Source organism: Fringilla coelebs, assembly GCF_963513975.1.
Source record: "Fringilla coelebs genome assembly, chromosome: 6".
NCBI lineage: Eukaryota > Metazoa > Chordata > Aves > Passeriformes > Fringillidae > Fringilla > Fringilla coelebs.
The window spans coordinates 54,602,927-54,615,497 of record NC_140034.1 but is presented as its reverse complement, the minus strand read 5'-3'; the positions used below and the strand labels follow the sequence as shown (position 1 = coordinate 54,615,497).

At 47.6% G+C, this 12,571-nt stretch overlaps 1 protein-coding gene across 1 annotated transcript; it reads right to left on the bottom strand.

The window, feature by feature from the left end:
• Positions 1 to 456: 456 nt before the first annotated feature.
• On the bottom strand, positions 457 to 9,559 carry LOC311155253 (acyl-CoA (8-3)-desaturase-like). Its single transcript, XM_084208265.1, has 12 exons — positions 9,320 to 9,559; positions 7,266 to 7,376; positions 6,793 to 6,990; positions 5,939 to 6,040; positions 5,679 to 5,807; positions 4,487 to 4,547; positions 4,300 to 4,376; positions 3,721 to 3,818; positions 3,325 to 3,421; positions 3,041 to 3,120; positions 2,531 to 2,656; positions 457 to 2,325 (listed from the first exon to the last, which is right to left on the bottom strand). Exons 1-12 carry the CDS (start codon positions 9,515 to 9,517, stop codon positions 2,274 to 2,276), a joined length of 1,329 nt encoding a protein of 442 aa, XP_084064391.1. The 5' UTR covers positions 9,518 to 9,559; the 3' UTR covers positions 457 to 2,273.
• Between the last annotated feature and the right edge of the window lie 3,012 nt (positions 9,560 to 12,571).

Here is a 12,571-nt window from a genome sequence, read left to right as displayed (position 1 = left end):
CACCATGTGGCTATTCCACAATGTTTAGGTTCCATTTTTAAGGCCAAAAGGTTTCCACTAGATGGAGAAGTTGGGGCTGGTGTTCTTCCAAGGTTGTGTAATTCAGTGTATTTCTTGAGCCTGGAAAACTCTCTGGAGAACTCTTCTCAAGCCTGGAAAACTTGCAGGAAACTCAGCACATTCATATCTGGTTACGCCTTTCACTCTTACCCTTCAGGATTGAGAATCTGCTCATCTGTGTTATTTTTCCTGGTTATATAGACATTTGGTTTATTGTATGGTAGATGTTCCCTCTTTATTGTGGCAGGGAAAACACAGGAAAAGCACATTCTGGAGAAAGAGGTTTATGACAGTTCTCTCTCTATAGCTGTGGACAGCCATTTGTTCCACCTTTTACAGAATAAAGACTCTTGCACAGATGTATTTTACTCTGATGACAGCACAAATTGGTAAGATAAGGAATTTTATTAATAGACTTTCCTCCATCCACAGCTGTAGTACGAGGCAAAGAAATGGAGCAGGAAAAAAACCAAGGTAAAAGAATAACTAAGGCCCACTTCCTTTATGGTCTTATTCAACAGGTATTTGATTGTATGATGTATTGTTATTATACAACAATATATTATTATATTACAACAAGAACAGTACTATATATATTATATAGGTATGGTTGTATTATTATTCCCATTACAATTTTATCCTGTGCTTAACAACACTCTTGGCCTGAGAAGATCTATTTCTTCCATTCTGTCAACACCTTATCCTCATTTTGGATGTAGATTGGGAAAAATTTCTTAAAATCAACCCATCCCTCCTGGATTCTAACCCACCGGTCCCTGGGGGACCAGGGTGATGGAACACCTTCCTCAGTGATGTGGCAGGTGCTACATCCTGGTTTGGCATCTGTAACGTTGGGGCAGTAAATTAAAAGGCCCCAGGAAAGGCAGTAAGGCTATCCAATAAATCCCACAGGACTGGGGTGTGTTTGGAAGGCACATCATCCAAGAGAGGGAGACCAGCAATGTTTTGGCTGAGGTGTGCCTGTGGATATGCAGCTGAATGAAAAGTTAAACACTTTTAAACAGCAGTCTGACCCTTACCACCTTTCTAACTTCCTTAGATTTATCTGCTGCTCAGGCAGGAATGCCTCATTCTCCATGGGCCAGGAGGCAGGAATTCTCTCCTTTTAACAAATCACCCAGAGGTCCAAAAAAGCCCAAAGCTTCAGGCAATCACAGAGTATTTATGATCACCCTTCACACAGAATCGTTGTAGAACAGTTTGGGTTGGAAGGGACCTTAAAGCTCAGCTCATTCCACCCCTTGCCATGGTTTACTGTATTCCACTAAACCAGGCTGCTCCAAGCCTTGTCCAGCCTGGTCTGGAATGCTTTCACTTCCTGTGTCATTCTTGTAGGGATCCTGGGTATGGATGGGACAGGTTTCTCTCTCTTCTGACTCAGTAACGGCTTCACAACACTCCAAAGTCTGGCATGGAGGAAACCCCTTGCAGATCCCCCCTGGAATGTCACCAGTGGTGAAATGACCCAGAGGCTTCCAGAGATGTGGAGGGCAGCATTCCCAAAGAAAATGGCCCATGGAAAAACTTCCACTTTCCTGTTTCCCTACCTGAATTAGGGCTCTAATTAGATCCTATTCCTAGAGAACTGCTGCCTGCACCTCCCCATCCCACCCACATATGTACAAATTTGTCTGGGAGCTCCCTATTACAAACAGGGATTTGAAAATACTGAACCTACCCCATTCCCTAGAGCTTCCACATTTCCCTAATTCCCACATTCCTTGATTTCATGCTGTCCCAACTTTCTTACTACACTCACAGTGAGAGCCACCCCAAAAAGCCTATGTTAGATAAGAAGCTTCCCTCCTATATACTCAGCAAATGAAAGAGCAGCAGATGGAAAGGAATCTGTTCCCAGTCCCAAAGCTGCACCCAGCTCAGTGGGACACAACTTCCTCCATCCAGCTTCTCCCCAGAACTCAGCACCAGAGAAGAGGAATGAAAGAAGCACAAGAAAAAATTAAGAGCACATATTACAAAAAAAACCCAAAAACCAAAAAACCAAAACAAAACCACAGAAAAAAACCAACCAAAAAAAGGAAAAATCATATTAATTACATTCATCCATGGAATTAAGGAGCACCACCTCCCCAAATCTGGCTTAGCCAGCTCTCCTCAGTGCAGGATCTTCAGGGTGACCATCACAGGAGGCAGCAAGGCTAGGGAATTCCTCTGCAGGCATCCACTGCTGCTTACTTATGTAGATAAGCATCAAGCCAGAGCTCCCCTGAATCTTTCAAAGAGCTGCCAAGAGAGAAACAAGGGAATGAACCCCGCGTTCCATCCAGAGCCTTGTGGGGAGAATTGTACAGATGAAGCAAAGGAGATCATGAAGTGATTTGGGTCAGGAAGGACCTGTGGAGGCTGCCCTTCCCTGTCTGTTCCCTCCCCTTCTCACTCCACAGCACTGACAGCCCCTGACTTGGGAACACGGCGGGTCGGTACTCACTGCACGATGTCTGCGAAGGCCGTGAGCAGAGGCTTGCACTGGTACTCAATGCCATGCTTGGCACACAGGGACTTCACCAGAGGGGCCACCTTCCAGTAGTTGTGCCGTGGCATTGTAGGGAAAAGGCTGTGGGAAAAGGAGGTGCTGATTCCCTCACCACCACATGGAATCCTGGCCCCGCTGCTGTACCTAATTCTGGAAGTGCCCCAAGCTGCCCTAGTGCCAAAGCCATGGGTGCTCTGCAATGATCCCTCTCATGTCCCTTCAGTGCCTGTGCTGGGAATTCTCCCCCCTGTGCCATGCAGCCTAGATCTGAAGTGGTGCTGGTGCTCATTGGTGCTCCAGAAATTTTCTTTTTGGAGTTCCTGTTCCTCCCCCACACAAAGAGCACAAAATGAACCCACATTATCTTTTGTTCCTGTCTCAGCTGATAGAGGGACCTTGGAGGCTCTTCAGCCCTGGTGTATCTAGCACTCCTTGGAACTATTCCCAACCCCTGTTTCCACTCACTGGTGCTCAATCTGGAAGTTCAGGTGGCCACTGAACCAGTCATTGAACAAGGACTGATGAACATTGCAGGTTGCCTGAAGCTGAAAGAAAAAAAACAAGAAGTCCTGTTTTAAGTATTATTTTAGCAATGCCCATCTCAAACACAGGTTTCTCATCCCCACAGGAATTCTGGCTGGACACAACAGCTCCAGGAGTTATTTCCAGCCAACACAAGGTGGCCTGGCTGAGATAGATGGATTTTACACACCCAGAAGTGTCACAGATCTCCATAAATAAGGTCGTACCTGGGTAGAGAACCAGTCCACATTCTTATCATAATCAATGTGCATGGGGATGTGATTCATTTGTGTGACCCAGACAAACCAGTTGCTTTCTATAAACCTGTTCAAAAACAAAAAAACCATCACAGATCACACACCCATGATGTGACAAGTCAGTACAAAACACTTGTGCACACACCAGCTGGTTGGTGCCTGACACCAGAAACACAAACAGATCAGACCTACACACACCTTCCACCTCCTGCAGCCTGACAGGAAACCACCCCTGTCCCACTGAAAGAATCAGGACAGAGAAGAGGGAGTGATGAGAAAAAAAAAACAGGGGGCTGGAGAAAAGCTGACACAAAGGATTGATAGAAACTGGGCAGAGAAATGTTGGAGTTGTAAGCTGGATGATACCTGACTAACAGGTGGAGCCCCAGAGTACCCTTCACACCCAGGAAGGGCAAGTACGTGAGGAAGAATCGGATGTAGAAGGACAGCATCCAGGCCAGGTCCTGTAGTACAGGGGACAGGGAAAACTTCATTAGAAGGAAAAATTTCTGACTTCTGAATTTACCATGACTCCCTTTAAAATCTCCCATAACATCTTCTACTGATCAATTCTTCCTCCCCAGCCTCATCACAAAGTAACTTGACACCAGCCATTCCCTGTGCTCAGGAATTATCCTGGCTCCATGAGCCCAGCAGAGGGCCAACACCAGACAGGACATGCTCTAAATCACCACGTTTTCCCCTGGATCTAAAGAGGAACCAAGCAGTGCGAAACCCAAAACCCAGAACACCAGAGAACATATTTTGTTCCCCAGAGGATCTTTCACAAAGAAAGGCAGTGGAAGATCCCCCTTTGGCAAACACCATTCCCAAATCTATACCCACATCCTTTGCTGCAGACACACACAAATTCCAGTAAATCTGGCACTGGAATTTATCCCTAAACCCAGGAGAACCCCCCTGGCCCCCGTGGAGCTGACTCACCACCCACTGCTTCCGCTGCACGGCGAAGTAGAAGATGTACCACTGGAAATAAAGGGGCACCAGAGCTGGGGGACCGACTGCAGGGACAAACAGAGCCATGAATATTCCCAGCAGGATGGGATGGAATGGGAAAACAAGGGGCAGAGTGACTGCTGGCCATGGAACTGCACAGGGGGAGGTTACTCACTGATGAAGAAGTACTTGTGCTGGTGGTTGTAAGGCATGAATTTCTTCTTTTGCACACCAAGCTGTTAAAATACACAAATTACTCAGGCCATGAAGACACCTGTGCACACACTCCTAAACTTCCAGGAGATGTTCTATCCAACCAAGTCAGCATCCACCATCCCCCTGGGACCTTGGCCTGGATGCGTTTTCACCCTGCAGAAGGGGCTGGGCAGTGCCTTGCACACACACAGTAACCTGCACAGGAAGCTCTGCCCCTACAGAGGGCACAAGCTGCCTAAAAATGCTGAAATAGAAACCCACACCAACAGTTTGCTGACAAAGCAGAGCTTCAGAATTAAAAAACTCAAGCTATGGTACTGTTATGATACTGTTAATGAAGATGGCAGTGTGTAGAACTCCCATCTCCTTGCAATTAGTCTGGAAAACAGAGAAGTGAGCATCTAGGCACGAAACTGTGTCCAAAAGAATGAGAGTGAACACTTTATCTTCCCTCTGAGGTTGCTCATTTTTCAAAGTTTGCTGTACAAACATAACAGATCAAACCACTGGCTTCCTTAAGGAATGTCATGATATTCCTGTACATGTTCAAATTAATTTCTAATAGCCCATCTCTTAATTTCAATACAAATCAAAGCATTTAAAGTGACACTATGAATTTACATATCTTTTTTTTTTAAAGGACAGCAAATGCTAAAGCCACTCATTTAACTGCAGAGCTGTACCAGAAATAGAGCTGGACCCCAGATGGGAACCACTGTGACACCCACTGTCAGGCTGAGACCACTGAAATAACTTCTTTGATCAGGAATTGTAAAAGTTCCAGACAGCCCTGGATTGTCATCTGCTGCTTCCACCCCAGATCACTACAATTAGTCACACCGATCTTGGTAAAAGAGAACAACTTGTAATTCTGATCTTCATAAAACTGAAATTCTCTCATCAAGGGAAATAGGAACTTGTAATCATGGCAAGTATTTCATTCTTATCTTCCAACACTGCAAAAATAACTTTGAGTGAAGTTTTAAGAATACAAAGGTCTCAGAATTGCTGGAGTATTACTGAGGAATATTGGGACTAGTGGAAAGCAAATTAGTATCATATAAAATCATACTAATTAGTGTCCAAGCTCTCTGCAGCTTCCCAAATTTGAATCCTACTGCAGTCACTTCCCAGCCTCCCTCAGGTCTCACCTCCACAGAGAGGGTTTTCCCCAAAGCAAAAAACAAGGGGTGCATGTTGACATCGGGATCCTTCCGGAAGCAGTTGGGTTTGGCGTGGTGCTGGAAGTGGAGGTGATTCCACCAGCTGGCTGGGGCTCCCTGTGGGAATGGATGAGAAGAAAGTGCCCTAAAGAAGGTGGATCTTCTGCCCTCAGTTCTCTCCTTATCCTGGGATTTGTTCTGGCTGCAGAGCAGGGCTCTGGCAACCCCTCCCCACACCCAGTGCTCACCTTGAGGTGGCCGATGACGAACTTGTGCACCCAGTGGTTCCACCTGGACTTGCTGAAGACTGACAAGTGTCCAAAATCATGCTGGAGCCAGCCAGCCTGGGCCTGGAATTAAGAATATAACAGTGCTGCTGGGGAAAATGAACTGTCAGGAGGGTCTGTGTCTGAAAAGGGCTTTCTTCCCCCACTCCCACGCTCCTCACAATGTATCCCTGGATAGCAAAAGCACTTCCACTGCCAGGGCCCAATCCCAACTCTCCTTTTTCACTACACACCAGTGCACTCCAGACTCTGCCTAATGACTTTTAGTCCTGGAGAGTTGTTTCCATGAAGAAGGAAAAAAAAGTCATGGGAAAAAAACAGCCGCAGAGCTGAGAACCAGCATTTATTCCCTCACAAAACTGCTCTGAAATCGGCAACAAAGTCTCCTTTAAGGAGCAGCTTGCCACTGCCTCCTCCAAGTACTTGTAATTCCAAGGGGATCACTGGCCACAGGAGGAATAGCTGGGGCTTTGAGAGCTGCTCTGCCCTCTCCTCTAACTCCCTGCAAGTTCCCATGGGAACACAGTGGCTTGGCCCCTGCACACTGCCTTGGAGTTCTGGCACCGTGGAGCTCAGGAGCGGAGCATGGCTTTCATCGTGTGGGGAAGGCTGGAATAAAGAAGGCTTTGATAGAATATGGGGAGGAAAAAGCAAGGCAAAGCCTGCTCTACCACAGCAGCATGTGTAGTTTTGCCTTTTGGTGGAATCCAGAGAGAAGCAGGATTTGGGGAAGTCCATCATGATAAGATCTGTCTCCTGCTTATGGCAACAAGCACCTAAGTCCCAAATTTGGCTTATTTTGTGTAGTTGCTCACCTGGACAGTGCCCAGAAGCACAGCAGAGAAGAGGAAAGGCACCAAGGATGCTCCAAAATACCAGATGATGAGCCAGGCTGCAACATCCAGCATCAAGATGTGGCAGAGACAGAGGATGAAAAAGGCGTGGTTGGGCTGGAGAAGCCCCATCCTCTCCACAGTGGCACGGAGCTCACGGAAATCCTCCACCAGCTTTTTCTGTGGAGAGACCCAAAAGCATCCACTGCTCAGGAAACACCTCGGGAACTTCAATAGGAGCATAGTTTTCCCTCTCAGGGATGAAAAGGGGGAAAGCTGAGGGTCACCTGGAGACAAATCTTTGCTAAAACTACAAATAATGATGTGAAATGAAGCTTCAGCCAACAGTGATTCCAGGAGATCCTATGATCTTACGTACAGGGAGTTCTGCCTGCCAGTCAGGAAACTTAAACAGTACAATTTCAACCCCCAAACCAAGTTTTTAGGACACTCACGTTCTTGCTGGGCTCAAAGCTGGGCTGATCTGGTGCCAGTTCCCCAATCAGGAGAGGGTTCATGTACTTCCTTACCAGTGCCTTGTCAAGATGAAAAGCAATGAAAGGATCCTGAAATGCAGACAGAGGAACAGGATGAATTAAAAACACCATTCAGGTGGCAGCAAAAGAAATCTATTCCATGATATGCTGGACCATTAAAAAGATTCCTGTTGGGGAACCAGTTACTTTTATTATTGAAATGTAGTGTCAATCTCTATGGCAACCAGGTGAAAAAACCCCTTAGTGGCTGCTATCAGTACAGATTCTGTCCCTATATTTAAATTACAAATCCTGTAGGCACACATGGCACTTTGGCATCTAATTCCTGATCTCCCGTTTACCTCCTTTTTGACATGTCTCTGATGCCCAAATTAGCATATTTTTACAATCTCCCTCAACCCAAGGATGTGGGGTTTTTAAATTTTCTGGGACAATATTTGCTTGCTGGGCATCACTTTGTAAGATTCCTGCATCACACATTGTTTATCACTATAATTACTAGGCCATCATTGTGTGCTTTTAAAATAAAATGTGCTTTTATATGATCTCTGGTCAGGAAAGGGGCTAAAAATCTGGCTGGTGTTGCCAGCTCTAGGTCAGCTGTAGCATCCTCCCTGCTCAGGGTCACTGAATAAAGGAGGGAGAAAGAGAGGGGAACCAACATTTGCATTTTCTCATTAGAAAAGGGGGGAAAAATGGGGAGGAGTATGTGGGCAGAGCAGGGGAGGATGGTACCACACATTTAGACCAATCCATGGAGGCTGTAAAACCTGGAGTGCAATCCCAGCTGGGGGTTAGGGGATGGCTGACTGCACCTTCTAGAAATCAGAACAGTGAACGAGAGGAGTTCTTCCTTTACTTCCCATTTTTCCTGGTTTTGTGAAGTTTCATTCTTTTGATGCCCAGGGACAAAACCACGGGGAAATAAAACTTGGCAGGGGTTTCTGAGCGGTCAGCAGTTCAACTGCAGCCAGCAGTGGCACTGATATCATCACCTAAAGAATGCACTTGGCTGCAATCCCACCATGCTGCCCTCCTCACTCCATGGGCTGACCCTTTTCTGCTCACAGAAACTCAGAATGCTCGGTGAGAAAGGCCCTTCAGAGCTCATCTCATTCTCCCCTGCCACGGACACCTTGCAGGTTGCTCCAAGCTCTGCCCAGCCAGGCCTGGAACACTTCCAAGGATGGGGCTCCACCAATTCTCCTAGCAACCTGTGCCAGTGGCAGGGCTTTGAAAACGCACATGGGCACCCTGCCCTCATGAAATGTTGCAAATTCAGTTGTTATTCTGGGCTCTAAATGATATTCCTACCATGAGATCTTCCCGTGGAGATCTCAAGTTCCAGCCTGGCTGAAACACAGTCCATCAACACCATCCTAGAGGTGGATTCCCACCCATATCCACCCCTGGGTCCAAACACGCGCATTTGGAGAGATTCACATGGAAAAGGCACAAGCAGACAAAGGAAGGAAACACCACTGGCAAAGCCGCCCTACTCCAGCAGCGTTTACTCCACTCTGCAACAGCCGCTGGCACTCAGACACGAGTGATTCACTCCTTTTTCGTGACTGAAATACGACTTTCAGTGATATTCTGCTCTAGTGCCATCTCTCGGGTTCGGGAAGTTGGAGGAGGGCGAAGGCAAACAACAACTCTGTCACCGCGTGTGCCACACGGGGGGCAGCACCGGGTACTTCTCTGCGTGCAAAAATTACCGAGGGAATTGGGTTGCTTTTCATTCCCGGCTGCGGTTTTTTAATCATTCCTTCAGCAGCTCTTCCTTGTAACAACAATCCCAAACAATTCCCAGCGGAGCGTGCGCGCTGTGCGTTCCCTTGCACACCGCTCCCAGCGTACGCGTGTGTGGCACAGCCGAGTCTCCAAGCGTGCGACACGGGCTCCGTGCCTGCTCCCAGCCCCAGGGATCCTGCTCCCAGGGATCCTGCTCCGCGCTCATCCCTCCTCCAGCCCTCCCTGCCGGGCTGCCGGGGCCGCAGCCGGCCGCTCACCGTGGCGTCCTGCCCGGCGTAGTGGCTGATGACCCGGGAGCCCCCCGGGTGTCTCCGGCAGAAGCGGCTGATGTCGTACACCTTCCTGTCGATCACCAGCCAGCGCTCCTGCGGCGCCGGCCCCCGCCCGTTCCGCTGCCCGATCTCCTCCCAGGTGAAGCGCCGCATCTCCCCCCGGACGGGCTCCGAAGCCTCCATGGCCGGGATCGGCTCGCCCGGGCTCGGCTCGGCTCGGCTCGGCTCGGCCCGGCCCGGCTCCGCCTCCCGGAGCCCCCCGCCCACTGGGCTGCGCCCGCCGTGCGCCCGCCCCCGGGGCCCGAGAGGGGCGGCCGGGATGCCGGGGCGCTCGGGGTGGCAGAGGGGCGGAGGGGAGCTGGGGCTGTCCGGGCTGGGATGGCTCCCGGAGTCATTTCGCTGAGAGCAGCGAGTCCCCCAGCACTGCCCAGCCCATCAGTCACAGAACCACGGGAGCGTTCGGGTTGGAAGGGAGCTCTGGGGATCGTTCAGTTCAACCTGACCCTGCCAAGGCAGGGTGTCGCCTGTAGCAGGTGGCACAGGATCTAGGTGGGTGTGGAGACTCCAGAGGGGGGGACTCCACATCCTTCCTGAGGTCCCTGAGCAGCCTGTCCCAGTGCCCTGCCATCCTCAATGTAAAGAAGTTCTTCACATTGCGGTGAAACTTGTGGAGTTTTAGTTTATAGCCTTTGCTCCTCGTCCTGTTGCTGGGCACCACAGAAACACGTTTCCAAATGCCACATACACACGAATTTTAAATTCCCCCAGCTGCCCCGACAGTCTGTTCCAGGGGTTGTCAACCCTTGACAACAATCCTCCCTCATATCCAACTTAAACCTCCCCTGGCACATCTTGAGGCTGTTTCCTCTTGTCCTGTCACTTGTTACCTGGGGGAGAGACCGACCTCCACCTGCCTCCACTGTCCTTCCAGGTGATGCCTAGAGAGGTTACCTGGAACAGAGGCTAGACAGAGTTAAAGGAATAAAGTAGGTATTTATTAAAAGGCCTTCAAAGGATACACCTTGGGCACAAGAAGAGCCTGGCCATGTCTGTACCCAAGATGAACCCAAGTTGGACCTAAGATGAAGGACTGGTTATAAGTTTTCACACTTTTATAAGTTTGGGTCCGTTAACATTTTGGGGTTAATTGTCCAATTACTGCTTCAGATTATGAAGTCCCATCCTCCCAGTTTGCTCTCCACAATTTGCTGTTTACACTTTTTTGGGCTCGAAGCTGCAATGGTGTCCTTGGTTCTGGGGCTGGAAAAGGATTGTTTTGTCTAACTTAACTGTGAAGACAACTTGCTAACACTTTATGTGAAGTTCGGAGTTATATACTAATGCAGTGCAGAATCTGGAAAATATGAAAGCTAAAACTTAAGGCATCACAGGGAGTTTCCCTTCCTCACACTCAAGTTCCTTCTTTTGAACCACTTTTACAACCTGTTTCTCCTTATTTCTATGCTGATTGTGACATATCTTCCCTACCCTTGATTTTGCTTCCCCTTTCCAGAAGATCCTTCCCTCTCTTTCATCTGTTCTCCCTTCCAGCTGCCTCAGCCTTTCCTGTTCCTGAGGTTCCTTTTGGCTGCTCATGCCTGGATATGCAGCCAGAGGGAGGGAAGGTGTTGCCACAGGTAAATCACATCAAAACCCTGCAGATGATTCTTCAGACAGCAGAATAATGCTGGAAGAGTGAATGATGCTAAAACAGACCAATCTCTCTGTGTGGGACTTCATCCATATGAGTTACAAATTTAAATTCCTCTCCCCATACTCTTCTCCCTTTCCCTAGCAGCACCAGCCTTCTCCCTGAACTCTGTATTGATCCCAGATTTCTTTGTTTCCATTCACACCTTCCAATCTGACCTAGTTACAACAATTCCAGTTGAAGGTAACCATAGAAACAAAGAGCCACCAGGCTGCATCACCTGATGGCTACATCACATCTTGGAACTCTGTGCTTGCAAAACACTGGATGGAATGTTTTTATTTCCACCCCTTTCAGCAATTCATAATAATAAACACTAATGGATGTTTAGTATCTTTTTAAACATAATTATGTTCAGAACAGTGCAGTAATTATTTCAAATTCTCTTTTTCCCCATCATCAATTGCACAACAGAATATTTCTCCTAAATTTAGTTGATATTTATGATCTTTTATCATGAATACAGGCAACATGCAGAGATCAGTTTTCTTTTTCCTATATTTGTTAAAAGCAAATAAATTCCATCTTCCTACACAAGTTAAACCTTTGGATACTTGCTTTGAGGGATCTTAACAGGCAAAAAGCATCACTAAACTTGATAAAATCCACTCTTGTTCCCTTCATGTGCTTCCTCTGGTTTCAGCAGCTATAAGGACTGTTAATGTCTTATTAACACAAATTATACAACAGCCCTTGGAAATTTTTTCCAAGCTCCTTCTGACATGAAATCCCTGGCTGTGATTGTTTTCCCCTCAGCAGATGATTCAAGACAAGCCGTGGAAGCTCCTGGAATCACCAGCCCTAAGCAATGAAGGTTTCTGTGTCCTGCTGGTTGCCAGCAGTGCTTGCTTGCCCTGCCCTTGCCTAGTCAGGATCTCAATGGGTGTCTCAGGGACAAGAACGGGACCTTTGTCATAAAAACTGACAGGAAAAAAACAGCTGCTGTTATATACTCACCAGCACCCTGCATCCAGCTGGGATTCCTGGCATCAATCCCTGCTGGAACACAATTAACCCGGTAAAATGAGTCCTTCAGTGCCCTGACTCCTTGTTTTACCTTCACTGTTTCCACCTCTGTATCTGCTGTCACCATCATGCTGTGACCCAGCTCCCCCGACTACCAAAACCACTACCATGAACCACCAAAAATCCAAGGGGAGGGAAGAGATGTTCTTTGGTTGACTCCTCTGATCAGCCTGCAAATGTGGTGACTGGGGTCACCAGAATTTGGAGAAAATATAGTAAAATTCCTTATTTCACTACAATGATTTAGCTGGAACTTGCTTTAAAATACCCAAGTGACCTGGGTGGTGAGGGATCACTAAATATTCACTAAATATTTGGGCTTCTGGTGACCAAACCAGTCATCAGGGAAAGAGGGAGATGGGTTGAAAGGATTGCAGTCTTTCTTTTCTCCTTTTAGAGAAAATGAGTTACAATGACGGATGGTGAGGTCTGAAACCACAGGGGAAAAAAAAAATAAAGGAAAACAACAAATGCTGAAAAACAGTTTAAAAGGGCAGAGC